This window comes from Humulus lupulus, chromosome 1 (assembly GCF_963169125.1).
Source record: "Humulus lupulus chromosome 1, drHumLupu1.1, whole genome shotgun sequence".
In the NCBI taxonomy this organism is placed as follows: Eukaryota; Viridiplantae; Streptophyta; class Magnoliopsida; order Rosales; family Cannabaceae; genus Humulus; species Humulus lupulus.
This window is the reverse complement of record NC_084793.1, coordinates 22,939,771-22,959,909: the sequence shown is the minus strand read 5'-3', so window position 1 is coordinate 22,959,909 and position 20,139 is coordinate 22,939,771. Positions and strand designations below refer to the sequence as shown.

The window sequence follows — 20,139 nt, the reverse complement described above, 5'->3', positions numbered from 1 at the left end:
TCACTTTCTACTTCGGTTATTATGTAAAACCGAAGTAGAAAGTGGGGATTCTACTTCGGTTTTTAACTAGTTTTTACTTCGCTCCGTACTACTGCGGTTGCGAATTTTAGCGAAAACCGAAGTAAATCAAGCTTAAAAACCGAAGTAAAAGCCTCTTTTCCTTGTTGTGAAAGAAATTGTATCAGCCCTACAGGCATAAAATAAACCAGTACATTCCCAAAAATAAAAGAACAACACAGACAGAAACCGACATAAAGGAAAACGAAAAGATCATCAGATACTTACACAATGATGGCGATTGCAGAGAAATCGTTGATTGAAGGAGAGGTTGCAGGTATAACCTTACAGTCTCGATCAAGCTGGCGGTCCTTTGTTTCTTTGGCTGGGAGAACATGCAAAAGCAAAAAGCTCTCTGGGATGGCTTCTGGTTTTGTCTCTTTTCTTTTTTCTCTGACGAGTGTAAAATAAGAGGAAGAAGATGTCCATGGCCTTATATATAGATAGTAAAAAGTGGTAAAAAGGGATTAATCTGAGCCATTGGCTAGAATCCTTATAAAATCCGACGGCCAGGGACAAATGACATGATGGCACCGAAAAGGTGGCAGGCGAACGATCGTGGGCGAATTTCCAAGGTACTCGAGTACCTTGGATGAGCAATACCCAACTGACACGTGTCCACCCTCAAGTATGTGTGACGGTGCGGTTCCCGAATAAAGTAGTTCAAGAGTTTCCTTCTCATAGGATTCGAGCAAATACTTTTGAGGGGGCAAAATGTTACACCTAGATTTCGAGCCTTGAGAATTGTGATCTCGAAAGCTGGATTCGTCAGGAATGGGCTCGTAATGTCTGGGACACGTGTCCGCCACCTAGGCACCGAACCTACAAAGCAGGGGCAACCTCGAAGATGGTAGCCTCGAAATCCCCACAAGCTCGAAAGGCAGACATCGAAGTACGTCTGTTCTCGGATGACCTCGAATCAGGGGTTCCGAGCCTAACATAAGTATGAGCTCGAAGCCACATGATCTCGGGGAAAGTGCTACAGCTCGAAAGTCATTAAGAGACCTGGGTGGGTACGGCACTGACAATGTAGATCGATAACTTTGAATATCTTAGTGAGTCATTTTGGAGAGACGTAGTCTACATTCATTGTTGTAAATCCCCTATAATAAAGGAGTATTTATTATTCAGTTACACGCCCCTTGATCTTCAGGGGACGTTTCCTTGTATATAGGAGTTACAGGCTTTTAATGCCATTAAATTTATTTACATATACAGAATAACTTCCCGAAATGTGTGGGATAGTATTCTGAAATCTCCTCTATAAATAGAGAAGTCATGCACCATTGTAAAGGACCGAATTTTTGTGATCTTGAGAGAAACTCTGGAGAATTCATTTTTGACAAATTTCCAGAAATCGTCTTAAGTTCTAATAACAAAGACTCGTGGACTAGGCAGAGTTAACTGCTGAACCATGTAAAAAATCCTGTGTTGTCTTATTGTATTTTTCTGGCCATAACTATTTACTGTTTTCGTGCTCTTTATTCACTGTTGACGAAAAACGGCGTCAACGAAACAAAATAATTATGAAAATATTTTATAAAAAACCAAAATAATAATAAAAATATTTTTTTTAGAATAAATACATTTAACTTCTGTTATTATGTAATAAATGAAGTTAAATGATACTATTTAGCTTCAGTTATTATGTAAAAACCAAAGTTAAATGACTTTAACTTCGGTTTTTACATAATAGCCGGGATTAAAGGATTAAAGGGTACCATTTAACTTCGCTTTTACATAATAACCGAAGTTAAAAGGTACCCTATAACTTTGGTTTTTAAATACTTTTAACTTTGCTCTGATTAATTTCGGTTAATATCTCCGCCAAATCCGAACAATAATAAGCTAAAAAACCGAAGTTAAAGCCTATTTTTGTAGTTGTGAAAAAATGTTGATTTCCATATAGTATTTTTCCAATTATGGAAGGTGCTGTTTGAAGCGTTTTTTACACATCATCATCAATAGGAAGAATGCTAAAGGATAATTAAAGAAATAAGAAGATCAAACCTTGACTGAATATATTAAATCACATCTCTTTGCTGGTAACAAATTTATTTATTTCGTTGATAATATATATTAAGCCTATTTTATCAATATAAGATATTGATATTTAGGCACACACCATACATATATCTTTCTGCTGGCATCAATATGATCTACCATAGGTACGTATTAATTACTATATAAAAGGTGTTTTTATGCCTGTTATTACTGCGATAATATATCTTTGGCTTTAATTTAGTAAGGGCGCTGGCCAATAAAGTTGCCTGGGGGATCATAGTTGCAAGTGATGAAGGTACCCTTATTGTTGTTGCACCGAACCTTAGCACACCCCAAACGAACCGAGTTCCGCCACACCACCTGAGTGTAGTGCCCGCAAACCTTGCCAGCAGCGCAGGTGTTGGAGTTGTAATTGTAGTTGGCCTTCTCATTCACCCACATTTTCACGGCATTAACGCCAGAAAGGTCTGCGCTGCCCCACGCAATGTTCTCGCCATAAGGCCCTCCGGAGTGCACCAGATTGCAGTCACCTATGCGTTGGTTAGCATATTGCTTCGCGTACGACGCCACCCTGTTGTCCCAACTCAATGGCCCGACGCCAACCATCGCGCGAGCCGAGTTGTGGGCGTTGAGGAAGTCTTGTTGACTGTCTTGGGCAATGGCTAACCCTACTATACATGTCATGAATAGTAGTGCTTGCGAAATCCTGACCAGTGATCTCGACTCCATTTTGGATAGCTAGCTATTGGAAGATTTTGTGCTTTTTCTATTATACGTAAATGAGTGAATGGCAAGGGTATTGATCTTTAGAGGTATTTATAGTGATGGAAGTGTGGGACTCCTACTTTATTACGCAATCTCTTTACAGTAAAACCATATAAGTTTGGTCACATTAGTGGAAAATACCATTTAATAATATCTTCTCTGACTATTCTGTGGAATAGATCGTTTTATAAATTTTTTATTTCTAGATATATATGTAGCTATATATATTTTTTCTATACAAAAAAAAAATGTATAAATAACGAAATTTTTTGGATTTAAATATTTGTTTTGTTAATTTTTATAGAATAACGAAATATTTTTTTAAAACTAACTAAAATAGATATTTATTAATTATATAAATATAAATTCAAATATTATAAAATATCATTATTATAATAATGTTATAATAATGTAGTCTTATATTAAATACTATTATTATCATGATATTGTATAATATTTAAATTTATATTAATATAAGTATTAAATATCTAGTCTTGTATTAAATATTATTGTAATAATAATATTTGAATTCATATTAATATAATTAGTAATAGATTAGGATTATATAATATTATCATAATAATATTTTATAATATTTGAATTTATATTAATATAATCATTAAATATTTATTTTTCTATTATATATTATTAATAATGATATTTTATAACATTTGAATTTGAATTTATATTAATATTATTATAATATTGATATTTTATAATATTTGAATTTATATTAATGTAATTAATAAATATCTATTTTAAGTTAGTTTTAAAGGAACATTCTATTAAAAATTTAGAATATTCTGTTAAAATTAATAAAACAAATCGTTAAAACAAAAATTTCTGTTATCTACATACTTTTTATATAGTAGAGATATATTTAAAAAAAATGATAAACTAATTTTTGGTTCAATTATTTATTTAATATTTTTCTTAATTATCAAACTTATATTTTATATGTAAAAAATTATATTTTATTAATTATTTTTCATAAATAACATATAAAATATAATTTTGCATGAAATATAACTTTCCACAGTACCCGATCCAAACCAATGCATAAAAACACTTATAATTATAATTTACTAGTGAAAATTTAGGATATGTGTCAGAAAATTTACTAAAAACACATGATATGTATTAAGAGCATTTTGAATGGAGTGTCAAATTGGTCATACATTGCTAAAATAATGCTCACTTTACAAAAAGCTTGCTCGTGCGCCAAAAGTTGTGACAAATTTGGCGCATGCTAAAAATTTAGTCAAATTTTGCATCTCCATAAATATTACACTTTTTATTTACTTTTATGTCATTTATATTATTTTAGTATTATTTTTATCTATTTGCATTAAATACTTTACTTTTTATCTTATTATCTTATACTATCAACAAAAAAAATATAAAGAAAAATAATTACTTTCTCTATATTTTAAATAAATATCAAATTAGCATTAATTAAATATTAAATTTTATAATTATGTATTGAATCATAATACTAAATATATAATATATTAAAATTTTCTACCAAATATAATACATTATTTATATCTCCCATTCCCATTGGAGATGATTAAATACTCACCGGCGGCTTGACCTAGATGTATGGTCCATCTACAAACGAACTAAACTTATTTTTTTTGTGGCTGAGTCTTTATTGCCAACGTCAATCACGACGAAGTCTTTACTTGTGTGGAAAAAAATTTGTGTGGAAAATGATATACAATAAGTACTCTACTTGTAGTTGTAGGTAATTAGAATATAAATTATAGGGAAATTGGTGACTAAAATATTTGAGTTGTTCTCATTCAAACACTTAAATATATAAGTTTTTTTTTTTACGATAAAAGTACCCAACTTCAAAAAATTTGGTGCTTTGTAGTACTTGTCGTTAAGTTTTCCGTTAATTGTTGATGTGACAGTAATTAAATGGGAAATTGACAGCTAAAATACCTAATTTGTTGTCATCCAATAACTTAAATACCTAAGTTTTAAAAAAAAAATTATTTATTATTTAAAAATTAATGAAACACTTAAAAAAGAATAAATAAAATCTAATTTAAAAACTTAAAAGTCATTGTATTTGCACTCCAAAAATATATATAGACACCCCTGTTGACGCCGTTTTTCGCCAACTTAAAACGTAGAGCAATTAAACAACAAGAACTATGGCACAGATAAATAATATAGAATAACAACAAGAATTTTACGTGGTTCAGCAGTTAACTCTGCATAGTCCACGAGTCAATTTTATTAAGACTTTGGATATTTCAGGAAATTCTTCAAGGATGAATTCTCCAGAAATTCTCCCAAGATATCAAAAATTCTTTCCCTCTAAGTGTTCATGATCTATCTATTTATAGAGAGTTCTCAGAGTTCGTTCCCACATATTTCGAGAAGATACTTATCTTTATTAATGGGAATAATGACATTAAATTTTGTAACTCCTATATACAAGGAAACGTCCCATGAAGACCAGGAGGCATATAACAGACTAGTTAATATCCCATAAATGTAGGGAAGTTACAACAATAAATATCTTTAAATGCATGGAACACGTCTCACAGATGGCCCATTACGTCGTTCGAGATCGGTAATCAGTATCATGCCGGACCAGGTCTTTAGGTAAATTATGAGCTAGCCACCTTACCCCAAGACCAACTCGGAGCAGATAAATACCACTGAGGTTGTTACATTCCGAGCTTATACCCATGCCAAGCTCGGGCTACTTGATCCAAAAACACCCGACAACGGATACACTCCGATGCTATGTCTTTCGAGGTTGCCACCTTGCTTCGAGGGTTTGGCACCTGGACCACGAACATGCACTTTAGATATCACGAGCTCACACCTGACGAATCTAGCTTTCGAGGTCACAATCTCAGGTCTCAAAATCTGGGTGTAACATTTTGCCCCCTCAAAAGTATTAGTTCGAATCCCATGAGAAGGAAACTTTTGAACTACTTCCTTCGGGAACCGTTTCATCACACACTCGAGTATGGACACGCGTCAGTAGGGTATTGCTTATTCAAGGTACTTGTGTGCCTTGAAACTCTGCCCATGTCCATCCGCCTGCCCCCCTTTTGGGTACCATCACTTCACTGTTCCCTGACCGTCAGATTTGATATAGAATCTGGCCAATGGCCCAGATTAGTTCTCTTTTCATCCCCGTGGGCCTATAAATAAGTTTCCGATTGTCTTCTCCATTTTTCCTTTACATTCAAACTTTTAGAGAGAAAAAAACCAGAATCATTCTTGTCCGATTCTTGCATGTTCTCCAAGCCGAGAAGACAAAACACGGTTGGGCTTTTTGAATCAGTGAGATTGTACTTGCAACCGTTCGTTTAATCATCCATTTCTCTGTTTCCACCGATTACATTGTGTAAGTTTTCAGTTTATGGTTTCTTTGCGTTATATATATACACACATTTTCTTTTTATGCATGCTTATGCTTCTGTTACACCGTAGGCATTAGGATTTACTCTCGTCCCATTTATCCATTCACTAGTTTAACGCACTAGGATTAGGGTGCTTCGACTGATGGGTTCAAACCCAATTTCTGTGAAAAAGGGTCCAAAAATGGTTCCTTTTTTGGGTTTTCAAATTTTAGAAACCGTATCTTGCACACCAAGATATCGGGTACAAAATTAGGTTTTGTCTTTACGGAATGCACGATTCCCAAAAATGTCACCTTTTTAATAACCGCCACATTTCTTCCCTAATATTTCGGGATTTCCCATGACATATCCACCTTCCTTCCCTTCGGTGGAACACACGCTCTGGGACTGGTCTCGTTCTTTGGATCGAGCTTGCCTTGTAGCCTCGATCATTCGAGCTTAGGTACTATTTATCTCTATACTTCTTGTTTGCTTGGCCCTCACCCTTTTACTATCTTGTTAGATGCTACAGAATTTGGGAAACTGGTGGGGGTCAAAGCTCGCAATTCCTTACTCACCAGTAACTCCGAGCCCGGAATCTCCTTTCACCCGGAATCAACGTTTAATTCGGGAGCACAAACTGAGGCGTGAGCAAGAGGACACTCGAGATCACTTCCGACATTAGATAAATGAGGTCGAAGAAGGGAAAATGAGACCAATGCTAAGCTTAAAGAAGAGAAGGCCGCCACTTTCGAGATCATAGAAGGTGAAAAGAGTCGTCTTCTCGAGGAGTTTCAGGAGAAGAAGGACCGGGCAGTCGACATGGCCATGTACAGAATCTGGGCCAACAATGTTGACCTCGATACCAGCTTCTTAGGCCATATTGAAGCGAAACTCATGGCCAAATGGCAAGCTTGGCTTAATGAGGAGGAGGCTGCTCAGGATGACGCAGAGGGAGCCGGGGAGGACGCTGATGCTGAGAAGGCCAAGGAGGATGCTGAGAAGGCCAAGGAGATTTCTCCATCTCTTTAGATGATACCTCGGTGTTGCATCCCTTTATTTTTTGTAATTGTTTTCTTTTAATTTATGCCCATGGGGCTGATACAATTTTTTGTTTTACTTCATTTTAATATATATGCTTTACATTTCTCGAGTTGAAATATTTTGTACATTTTATATTAAAGTGTCATATATGTCTGTTTAATCACACAAACATAGTTTGGATTTAAGCTCGAGGTTCAATGCATTCATGCACAGTTTGCTCGAATTATCTGCTTCCGATCTCATTATTTGTCAAGGTCGGATATTACTTTTACCATGCACCCAAAAGTACTTGTATGGTGTGTAATGCAAATGGTTTAGTTATATCTAACTTTTTAGTTACTTTTTCTCATCCTCGGTTAGCTCTCCGAGGTTATGAGGTCGAAACTATTGTTTTGCAGGATACTCTAGCCTCGATCTTGGCTTAACACGAAATGGGTTATGCTCCAACTTACTGTCGATTAGTTTTAGCTTGTTTGTTCCAAACCTATTAAGGTCGTGTTAGGTTTGTAATCCATACACTTATATTTTAATCTAGTTTGCATATTTGGTTACATCCAAACATTTTTATCTTTTTGCCAATTTGCATATTTACTTTTGTACTTTTGACAGTTTGGTTATATCCAAACAGTTATATGCGTTTCGTATATGCTATTTTATTTTTTCAAGCTGGTGGTATATGTGCCACTGATGCCCCCTTAATATCCTATGAGTGAGACCATAGGTTATTAAATTAAGAGAGATTACAAAAAAAAAAAAAAACAGCATATTAAACGAAATCAAACTTTATTTGAAAAAATCCCAAAAATAGAAAAACAGTACAGATAAACAAGCATGGTTATAGGCAACATCCTTCCTATATTATTGATAGTAAGGTCATAAGTGTTTGCCATTCCATGCTTGTGGTAATAGACTTCCATCCAATCTCGCCAACTTGTAAACGCCGGGTCGGATGACTGACTCTATCTGGTAGGGTCCTTCCCAATTTGGCCCGAGCACGCCAGCTGCTGGATCCCGTGTTGCCAAGAATACACGCCTTAGCACCAAATCTCCCATGCTGAATTTTCGATCTCGAATTCTTTTGTTGAAGTACTGGGTAGCTCACTATTGGTATGCAGCATTTTTTAATTGCGCTTTGATTCCTTCTTTCTTCGATCAGGTCAAGAGTTTCTTCGAGATGATAGTGGTTTGAGGCTTGATCATAAGCGAGGGCTCGAATTGTGGGAATTTCAACCACGATTGGCAACATAGCCTCGCAACTGTGCGCCAGAGAGAACGGGGTATGTCCTGTCGATGTATGGGTCGTAGTCCTATATCCCCATAGGACTTGGGGCAATTCTTCGGGCCATCTTCCTTTAGCTTCTTCCAACTTTTTCTTCAGCGAACTTTTTAGAGTCTTGTTTACAGCTTTTACCTGGCCATTCGCCTGGGGATGGGCCACTGACGAGAAGCTCTTTATTATTCCATTTTTTTTGCAAAAGTTGGTAAATAGATCGCTGTTGAACTGGGTTCTGTTATCGGACACAATCTTCCTCGGCATCCCATATCGACATATGATGTTTTTCACCACAAAGCCAAGGACTTTTTTGGAGGTTATTGTCGCCAAAGGTTCGACTTCTGTCCACTTTGTGAAGTAATCTATAGGGACTACCGCGTACTTTACTCCGCCCTTGCCAGTTGGAAAGGAGCCTACGAGGTCAATTCCCCATACCGGAAATGGCCATGGGGAGGTCATCATAGTTAGTTCGGATGGTGGGGCTCGATGAATTGTGGCGAATCGTTAGAACTTATCACACTTTTTTACGTAGTCGAACGAGTCCGATTTGATGGTAGGCCAGAAGTATCCTTGGCGTTTGATTTTCTTGGACAGGCTATGCCCCCCAGTATGGTCTCCACAGAACCCTTCATGTATTTCTTCTAAGATTTTCTTAGCTTCGGGAGGAGTCAGACATCGAAGTAGTGGCATAGAATATTGTAACGCCCTGGTTACCCCAGAACAGTTACGGTGAAAAGTGAACCGGTAATTTGACTCGCTACCCGAGTCCTTTGGTTAAAATCGTGATCTAAGTGTTATTAACAGGCTAAGGTGTAATAACCAATAAAAAGGAGAGGATAACTTGCATTAAATAAATAAACTGCTCATGAGCCTTTAAAACATTTACAAGTTGTTCATAATACAAAAGGGTCACTACTGTTTCGAATTAACAATCCCCGCCGGCCTAAGCGGCAAAAATAGGGTAAACCCCTAGTTCCTCTGAGAACTCCTTGACCGTGGCGGTCAAGCGGCTCAATATGTACACCACATCGCCCAAGCTCTCCACTCAGGGTTGGTTAAGCTTCTCCTTTCCTTTACTTGCACCACATAGCACCCATGAGCCAAGGCCCAGCAAGAAAACACAATAAAGCATGACATAATATCAACAATGATCATAATAACCATTCGAAACCAACAGTCCAATACAAATAGGTGACAGTAGCAAAAGTCACAAGGATGGGTACAGCTCCCTCTAGCCATGTGACGATAGGGTAACCAGGGCTTAACTGATAAGTAGTTCTTTCATAGGTTTGACTAGGACAGGTGCATGGTGATTGATCACCAACATAACCTTCCTCCCGACTCTAGAGTTGTAACTATGGACAGCGACCCCTAGCCATGTGACAACCAGTCACCGGGGTCATACACCTTGGCTATAAACATCTGGTCTTAGACCAGGCAAGTGCTTATATGTTCTTTGACCTTAGGGTCGGTCCCACATTAATGCTGTAGAGCCATTCTATGCGTGTTCATCGACTTTAGAGTCAGTCCCTGACTTGTCAGTGCCATAAACAGGTAATCAGCATTCACTAGCATTTAATATGCAATCCACGTCCACATATATCAACCAACATGCCTCAATATCAACCATGCATGTCATATACCTATACAGGGTGCAACTGTATTCATACACTATTTTCTTACCTCTAGTTCGAGTGAAAGTTATTATATGAACGACCCGTGAGAACGATCAATCTTTCAGCTCCTTAGTGGTTACCTAGTCACAACCAATGATAACCTCCATTAATGAGAATCCACATAAATAGGGTCTTAACCTAAGCACCACTCTCGGGACCTCGAAACATGCCCACACGGTGAGTAGATTCGATCCCGGGCCTTAAGGGTTGAAACCCCAAGTCAAAAACCCTTAAAAACACTCAAAACGGGACTTAGAAAGAACAGGGTAGCGCTACAGCGCTCAACCCCTAGCGCCCCAGCGCTATACTCAGAACCACCCAAATGCCAAAAAGCCTCCCGAGGAGCGCTGTAGTGCCCTAAGGTGGGCGCTATAGCGCTACCTCCAGACCCAAACTCCCCTGAACCGACCTTCTTCAACTCCTTCGATTCTAACTCGATTTCCAAGCTTCCAAATCCTATTCTTGATGCCAAATGAACCCAAAAACCATCCTAACACACCCTAAACATATCAGGCATGGGAACCCTAGCCAAAACTCCCAACAAAACCAAGAATTCACCCTAGAAATCTCAGCTGCAAAACAGAACCAGAACAAGGCAAACCAGAGAAATCCATGGTTAGAAGCTTACCCAAAGTTCAGCTTATGACGCTCTTCAATGATGGAACACACTCCCAAACTCCCAAGGCTTGCTTCCTAAGCTTGAATCCTCAGAATTGGTTCAAAAACCACAAAGAAAGGTGAAGAGAAGAAGGTACGGGAGAACTCTTAAGCATGCTCTATTTTTCCACTATCTTCTTCAGCTATCAAAGGATATATCTATCCTAGGGGTGAAATGTCCATTTTACCCCTAGGTCAATTAATAGTTTCTAAAGTCTCCCGAGGGCATATTTGGTACTTCCCTCCTATCTCGTTAATCATAATTAACGCTCTCCAATTCCCGCTATTCTCAAAAATCTCAAACACCAATAATTCACAACCAGTTACCCTTTAATACCCGGTAACACTCTAATCATTACAATCACCCCGAGACTCAACCCAAGCCCCGACACTTAAACCTGTTGTAACTAAATCGCTAATCAATATTCTAAGATCGTCTCATGCCGAATAGCTCGAACAAACCCACATTATAATGTGGTCTCAAGACATATCATCGACATGCACACAATTATACCATTATACTCTCAACGAGCCAAATGACCATCACACCCCTGTAATAAAAATGTGGACCCACATGCATGCATTTAAAATCATATTATAATATAATTCACATATCCATGCATAAACACATTTAATGGCATAACCAAACAGTTATGGCCCTCCCGGCCTACTAATCCAGCCATTAAACCATATTAGGGAATCTGGGGCATTACAGATATCCTCTTCTATACAGCCTTCCATCTATAATGGTATAACGAGGGATTTGATACATCAACTTTCGAGCCTTGGCCCGTTCTTCCGGAAGGATGCCGGTCTCGAGATATTCAACTATCGGAGTCATCTAGGTAGGCTCGGAATTGATCATACACACATCCTCCTACTCTGGCTCGTCAATACTAGGTGCCGAGAGATGTTCAATTGGCACGACATTCAGTTTGTTATTCTCGGTAGAGGTAGCGAGCCTGGCCAAGGCGTCCACACTCGAGTTCTGTTCTCGGGGGACCTGCTCTATCGCATAAAACTCGAAATGTTCCAATGCTGATTTTGCCTTTTCGAAGTAAGCTGCCATTCTCATACCACGAGCCTGGTACTCTCCCAAAATTTGGTTGACCACTAGCTAGGAGTCGCTGTAGCAATGTATTACTTTAGCTTTGAGCTCATTGGCTATACGAAGTCTTGCCAGTAAAGCCTCATACTTGGCCTCGTTATTTGACGCGATGAAGTCAAATCTCAAGGCAGAGTGAAATCTGCTTCCTGTAGGAGTGATCAAAATTACTCCTGCCCCCGATCCATTTTCATCAGATGACCCATCAACGTAAAGTTTCCACAGCTCATGGGCTGGGGTTATAACTTCATCGTTGGTCATGCCAGTATACTCCACTATGAAGTCTGCCAAGGCTTGCCCCCTAATGGTCATCCTTGGATGATAGGTGATCTTGAATTTCCCGAGTTCAACGACCCATTTAAGAAGTCGACTTGCTTCTGGTTTGGATAAGACTTGTCTTAGTGGTTGATCAGTTAGTACAGCGATGGGGTGCGCTTGAAAATAGGGTCGAAGTTTTCGAGATGAGTGAATTAGGCTAAGAGCTAGCTTCTCCATCAAGGGATATCTTGATTCTGCCCCCAGTAACCTTTTTAGACATAATACACGGGCCTTTGCACTTTTTCTTCCTCTCGTACGAGTATTGCACTTATGGCGTGCTCGGTTGTAGCAAGATACAAGTACAGAACTTCTCCCATAATAGGTTTTGACAACATAAGGGGTTCTGCGAGATGTTTCTTGAGTTCCTAAAAAGCCAACTCGCATTCCTTTATCCATTCAAATTTCTTGCCTCCCCTCAACAGGTTGAAAAATGGAAGACAACGGTCTGTAGATTTTGATGTAAACCTACTTAGTGCCGCTATCCTTCTTGTTAAACTCTGTACATCTTTGTGTTTTTGAGGTGAAGGCATATCGATCAGGGCCTGGATCTTGTCTGGATTAGCTTCTATTCCTCGATCATTTACAATGTAACCCAGGAATTTTCCTGAAGATACTCCGAAAGAGCACTTCCGAGGGTTAAGCGTCATGTTATATTTCCGCAGCACGGCAAAGCATTCCTCGAGGTCATCAACATGGTTATTGTTAAGTTGAGATTTGACTAACATATCGTCAACATAAACTTCCATGTTGTTCCCTATTTTCTCGGAGAACATCATGTTCACGAGTCGCTGGTAAGTGGCTCCAGCATTTTTGAGCTCGAATGGCATGACGTTATAACAATATAACCCTTTATCTGTTATGAAGCTCGTATGTTCCTGGTCAGGGGCATGCATGGAAATCTGGTTATATCCAGAATAGGCATCCATGAATGACATTAGTCCATGCCCTGTCGTGGCATCCACGAGTTGGTCAATCTGTGGTAAAGGAAAGCAGTCCTTAGGACAGGCCTTGTTAAGGTCTGAGTAGTCAATGCAGGTTCGCCACATCCCATTAGGCTTCAGGACCAGTACCAGGTTGGCTACCCAATCGGGGTAAAAAGCATCCCTAATGAATCAGTTTGCCTTTAACCTGTCGACTTCCTCTTTTAGGGCCTTTTTCCTATCGTCATCCAGTTGTCTTCGCTTTTGTTGCTTTGGCGGGAAACTTTTATCGATATTTAGCGCGTGGCTCACTATATTTGGACTTATTCCTACCATGTCTGAATGTGACCACGCGAAGACATCCTAGTTTTTCTTCAAAAAGCAAATTAATTGCTATTTAGTTTCTTCATGGAGGTTTTTCCCGACCTTTACCATTTTCGGGGGGTCTGATTCTTCGAGCCTGATTTCTTCGAGCTCTTCCAATAGTTCGAGATCAGCTCTTTCCTCCACTTTTGGGTCGATTTCTTCATCTATCTCCAAGATTTTCCCGTCCTTAGTCTGAATAACGACAAGCGCTTGTGCGCTTGCCTGCTTCTTTCCCCTTATTGAAATGCTATAGCATTCCCTCCCGACTAACTGGTCTCACTTCAACGTCCCGATGCCACTAGAAGTTGGGAACTTGAGGGCCAAATGCCTTACAGACGAGATTGCCCCCCAGCCCTACTAGGGCGGGTCTCCCGAGCAACACGTTGTAGGTCGATGGTTGGTCCACTACTACAAACTCCATCATCCTGGTTGCTGAGACTGGATAGTCTCCCAAGGTTATAAGGAGTTCAATGGACCCCATACAGGCAATCCCCTCTCCTGAGAAACTGTACAAGGTCGTTGCACAAGCTTTTAGGTCTCGAAGCGCGAGTCCCATCTTTTCTAAGGTGGCCTTATAGAGAATGCTCACTGAGCTCCCATTATCAATGAGAACTCGGTGAACTCTCTTATTCGTGAGCTGGAGAGTGATGACCAGTGGGTCATTGTGGGGAAACTGAACATGGGACGCATCGTCCTCAATAAAGGTTATCGGTTGAGATTCAATCTTTTGGCACTTTGGAGCTCTAGGTTTGGGTTCATAGGGGGACCCGTCCCCAGTTTTTAGCTCGTTCACGTATCTCTTTTGGGCATTCTTGCCCGTCTCTGCGAGATGAGGCCCGCCCGAGATGGTTATCACATCTTCTCCAACAATCGGAGGGGGCCTATCTTCCTCTCTAGCTCGGGAATTATTATTTTGAGCAAGCTGTGGCGCAGCTAACCTCTGGCTAGTAAAAGCCTGATTATTATTCTGGTTCCTGACATACTGTCTGAAGTATCCTCTCGAGATCAGTCCTTTGATCTCATCCTTCAACTGCCTGCATTCATCAGTAGTGTGCCTAGTATCTCTGTGAAATCGATAGTACTTGCTGGAGTCTCTCTTGGACTTCTGATTTCTCATGGAGTCTGGACGCCTGAAAGGGACCTGGTTTTCATTAGCCAGGTATATATTCTCCCGAGACTCATTGAGCTCATTTTACACTTTGTACACGGAGAAATACCCGTCCCCTTTCTTCTTCTTTCCCCCTTCTGCCTCGGGGTTATTTCCTTCATTCTTCTTCCTTTTGGAAGGGTTTTTTACAGGGGGTTTCGAGGTTGATGGGTCCGCCGAGGCCGAGGCCGAGGCAGAGTTTACGTTTATCATTGTAGTTATGGGTTGAGAGGTCATGTTCAGTGTTGACCTCGCCTCTTCTACATTGACAAACCTCTGAGCTCATCTATTAAACTCGGTTAAGGACCTCACAGGCTTTCTCTGCATATCATCCCAGAGGGGACTTCCCGGCATTACCCTAGCTTGGACGACCATTAGATGACCGCTGTCGTCTACATCTCGAGCTCGGGCAACCTCCAAATTAAACCTTGTAAGGTAGCTCTTCAACATTTCACTTTGCAGTTGCAGAACGTTGGTCAGGGTCGATGCCTCGGGTCTTACCCCGATCATGGCTCTAAACTACTTTTTGAAATCTTTTGATAGCTGATGGCAATTCTGCCTCGTCTCTGTAGTGAGAGATCGAGACATTTGGCTTCTCGCAGCCTGGTCGCCTCTCTGTTCTCTAGTAGCCTATTCTATTCCCCTGTTTCCGTCTTGCCCGCCTTGCCTCATCACCCCGAGTTGGTTGTGCATTCCTCCTAGGTGGTGAGGGGTATCTTATTGGTAACGGTGGCTGCCAACCATTTCGGGGCTTGGATGGCCCCGAGTTCGCCCGTGCTGACTCGGTAACATTCTTTGTGTTACCAGGAACCTAAGTCCGAGCCTCTGCAGGGGCTCGGTTATTCCCAGTTTCTGCTGGTAACTCCGCAATTGAGTTAGCCGGAGCCCTAGCCCGAATGTTTCTTTAGGGTCTCGAGGGAGCAGGTTGCTTTGCTGGTGGTGGAGGTTGCTCCGCTCCTCTTGTGGCAACATTTTTCTAAGGTTACCCACGAGGCCTGCGGGGAGGAACATGAACGTCCCGCGGAGGTGGGTCTTGGTTCTCCTGCGGAGGTTGAGGTTGATCCGTCTGCACATCTACGGCTAACCTAGCCAACTCTTCATTCTGCTTCTTGGCCTTAGCCAACTGTTTTCTTAATTGTCGGTTTTCAAGTTCCACAATGGGGATGTACCGTTCAGGATTATAGTACATGTCCTCATCGTCCCTTAGAGCCGGAGGTGCTGGAGGTCCTCGAGAATCGAAGGACTCACTTCTCTCTTCAGGTTCAGGATTGGTCATCGGCTGCTTTCCAGGGCGTCATGGATAGTTTTCTTCAGGAATATTCTGGTCATTAGCTGCCATAACTAATCAGGGATTTTATTGCTTAAGGCTCTCAATGAAAGCACCAATCTGTTGATGTCGTTTTTTGTCAACTTAAAACGTAGAGCAATTAAACAACAAGAACTATGGCGCAGATAAATAATATAGAATAACAATAAGAATTTTACGTGGTTCAGCAGTTACCTCTGCCTAGTCCACAAGTCAATTTTATTAAGACTTTGGATATTTCAGGAAATTCTTCAGGGATGAATTCTCCAGAAATTCTCTCAAGATATCAAAAATCTGTCCCCTCTAAGTGTTCATGATCTATCAATTTATAGAGGGTTCTTAGAGTTCGTTCCCACATATTTAGGGAAGATACTCCTCTTTTTTAATGGGAATAATGACATTAAATTCGGTAACTCCTATATACAAGGAAACGTCCCCTGAAGACCAGGAGGCATATAACAGACTAGTTAATATCCCCTTAATGTAGGGAAGTTACAACAATAAATATCTTTAAATGCATGGAACGCGTCTCATCATATGACCCATTACGTAGTTCGAGATCGGTAATCAGTATCATGTCAGACCAGGTCTGTAGGTAAATTATGAGCTAGCCACCTTACCCCAAGACCAGCTCGGAGCGGATAAATACCACCGAGGCCGTTACATTCCAAGCTTATACCCATGCCAAGCTTACGTTACTTGATCCGAAAACACCCGACAACGAATACGCTCTGATGCTATGTATTTCGAGGTTACATATCTTCGAGGTTGCCACCTTGCTTCGAGGGTTTGGCACCTGGACCACGAATATGCACTTTAGATATCACAAGCTCACACCTGACGAATCCAGCTTTCGAGGTCACAATCTCAGGTCTCGAAATCTCGGTGTAACAACCCCAATAATTAAAAAAAAACATAAATCATTTTTAACACTTTTTCTCAATATATGTTTTGTCATTCTATAATTTCTATTTTGTTAATTTCATTAATTTATGTTATCTTGATTTCAGAATTTTTTGTAAAATTATGTATAACTTTTTAATAAAAAATTCTTACTTCAATAATTATTATATATTTTGATATTTTTAATTTTTATTTAAATATTTAAAATATATATTTTCTATATGTATATTTTAGAATATGAAAAAGAAAAAAAAATAGTAAAATATAAGCATGAGTTAATGAAAACAATATTATATATTAATTTTTTTTTTTAAATTTGTGTCTTAATCAAATTTTGAGGTGCAATTATAATGCCCCAAGCTTAAACACCTACGTTTTTTTTATGAAAAATTAAATCACACCGTAACCACTACTATTATAGTAATTTATATAAGCTTTTATTTATATTATTTCAATTAATTTTGTATTAAATTTTAATAAACTATCTGTTAAGTTTTTTATTTATATTATGTTAAATATTTTTTTTCTTATTTTAAATTAAATTTCATTTATACTTTGTTAAGTGTTTAAATATTTTTTTTTTAAAATTAGGTATTTAACTGCTTGGATGACAACAACCTAGATATTTTAGTCGCCAATTTTCTATTTAATTTCTGCCACATCAATAGTTAACGGAAAACTTAACGACGGGTACCACGGAGCACCAAATTTTTTGAGGTTAGGTACTTTTATACCATAAAAAAAACTTAGGTATTTAAGTATTTAAATAACAACAACTTAACACTACTACAAAAACAAGATTTCCCGACAGTTTTTAACTGTCGCTATTGAGCAACGACGACAGTCGACTAACTGTTGTATTTTCCTATGCCGGCATAGGGTAGCTACGCCGATAGTTATTAGGTGTCGCAATTGCTGGCTACGCTGACAGTTATTAGGTGTCGTCGTTGCTGGTTACGCCGACAGTTATTAGGTGTCGCCGTTGCTGGCAACGCCCATAGTTATTATGTGTCGTGATTGACTGTCTAAGGTGACAGTTTTTAACTGTCCCAAAGTTTCCACACCAGAGGACATTGCAAATATGTTGTGAATGCCCCCTGGTTTCAAAATCAACATAGCAATTTCAGTAAAAGAATGCACATAAAAAATTAAATTAAATTAACATTGGTAACTAACTTTACATTTGATTAGTTCTAACACTTTCTAAATAAAAGATATACAAAGTTCCAAAAAAGTTTGTCATAAAATGAATATTTAGCACAATAGGCACCTCAAAAAGCTAAATTAACTACCTATAATTTGTTAGATTGATTTTGTATTTGATTATTACTAACAATTTCTAATAAAAGAAATACAAAGTTCAAAAAATGAATAAATCCCCTCGCATAGGTACTAATCATGCATGCCATCATTTAGCGAGTCGCGGTAGAATATATTTTGCCCACTCTTCTTGAACTTCATTAAGTTCAGAGTTAGTATATGGTAAATCTGAATTGAACTGCAAATAATTTAAATTATAAGTTACATGTCAAATATATATGAAATTAAAATATAACTTTATTAAAGTTAAAAAGGTAAACACGTTTAATTATTACATTATTCGATAGATATTGTAATGCCCCAAATTTCCTAATAAGGTTTAGGACCTTTATTAGGAGGCTGGGAGGGCCATAATTAATTTATTATGATATTTAATGACTATATGCATGTTTATGTGAATTATATTATTATATGATGGTGAATGCATGCATATGGGCTCATATTTTAAATGCAAGGGCATTTTGGTAATTTGGCCGTTGGGGGCGTGATTGTGTAATTTTATGCATATGGGTGAATTATATTTTTACCACATTATATGTGGATTGGTTCGAGCCTTTCGACGTGAGACGATCATGGGAAAGCAAGTTTTCGGTCTAGTCATAACAGGATTAAGTTCGGGGCTCGAGGTGAGTCTCGGGGTGATATTAATGATTATAGTGTTACCGGGGATTTTAGGGTAACGGGATATGATTTATTGGTGTTTGAGGATATTGAGATTAGCGGGATTCGGGAAGCGTTAATTATGATTAACGAGATAAGCGGAAAGTACCAATTTTACCCTTGAAATGGTTTTAGAGGCTTTTGATGGCTTAAGGGTATTTTGGTCATTTAGGGTTTTGGATATATATGACATGAAGGTTGTAGAAAATAAAGAAATAAAATAGAGCCTATCTTCATATTTCTCCCTTTCTTCCCGTACAAGTTCTCCTTCACCCTTTTCTTTAAGTTTTGAGAGCCTATCTTGAAGAAGCAAGCTAGGGAGTCAAGCTTGGGGAGGTTTAGCTTGAGTTCAGCCATTGGGAAGGATTCAAATCGTGTTTGAGGTGAGTTTTATCCACTAACTTTCTGGTTATACCCTGTTTTAGTGTTAGTTTTCAGCTTGTGTTTCTATGGTGGCTTGTTTGAATTGATGGAAATTTTAATTGGGGTTTGTCTTGGGTTTTGCTAAGGGTGTGATATAGAACAAGTTTAAGTATTGTATTGGAGGTTTGAGTGGTGTTTAAACTGAGATTGAAGGGTTGGTTTCAAGAGAAATCGTAGGGGAGGAAAAACAGGGGTTTTGGCTGAACTGGAGGTTGCGCCGCGGCATGGCCAGGGAGAGCCACGGCCCTTGGAGGATGCTAGGTTTAGGCGCCTCTGTTTGAGGGGTGGGCCGCAGCATGGCCAAGGAGGGTCGCGGCCCTTAGTGACCTTTTAGCCCAAAAACATGTTTTAAGCTTGGGGATTCAAGCCATAGGCCTCGGGGTTGTACCTAGTACCCGGTTAAGTGGGGATTGATGTCCCGGAGGCTAGATATTGATTTGGGAACTTATGTTGATCATTTTTATTAATGATACCTTATATTTGGTTATGACTAGGTGACCGTTAAAGGACCAAAGGACTGATCGTTCTCAAAGGTCGTTTCTTTTATTAATTCTCGATCGAACCCAAGGTAAGAAAACTGCACCCCATATGTGACATGCATGGCTATGATTGATGCATGTTGGATATTTAAATGTAAACATTGATAGAATAATGAATGCTTCGCGATCTTGCCCATTTGCATATGATTATTATTAAGGCATGCTGGATGATTAAGTGTGATCCATGTGATGCACGAGAAACATATGATTAGGGCATGCCATGAGTGATGAATATGAGATTGGCCAGAGCTTGAGTCTCTGAGTTTGTGCATGATCATGATT

At 39.0% G+C, this 20,139-nt stretch overlaps 1 protein-coding gene across 1 annotated transcript; it reads right to left on the bottom strand.

The window, feature by feature from the left end:
- Positions 1-2,095: 2,095 nt before the first annotated feature.
- On the bottom strand, positions 2,096-2,855 carry LOC133789024 (pathogenesis-related protein 1-like). The gene has a single exon (XM_062226741.1). It carries the CDS (start codon positions 2,788-2,790, stop codon positions 2,299-2,301), a length of 492 nt encoding a protein of 163 aa, XP_062082725.1. The 5' UTR covers positions 2,791-2,855; the 3' UTR covers positions 2,096-2,298.
- Between the last annotated feature and the right edge of the window lie 17,284 nt (positions 2,856-20,139).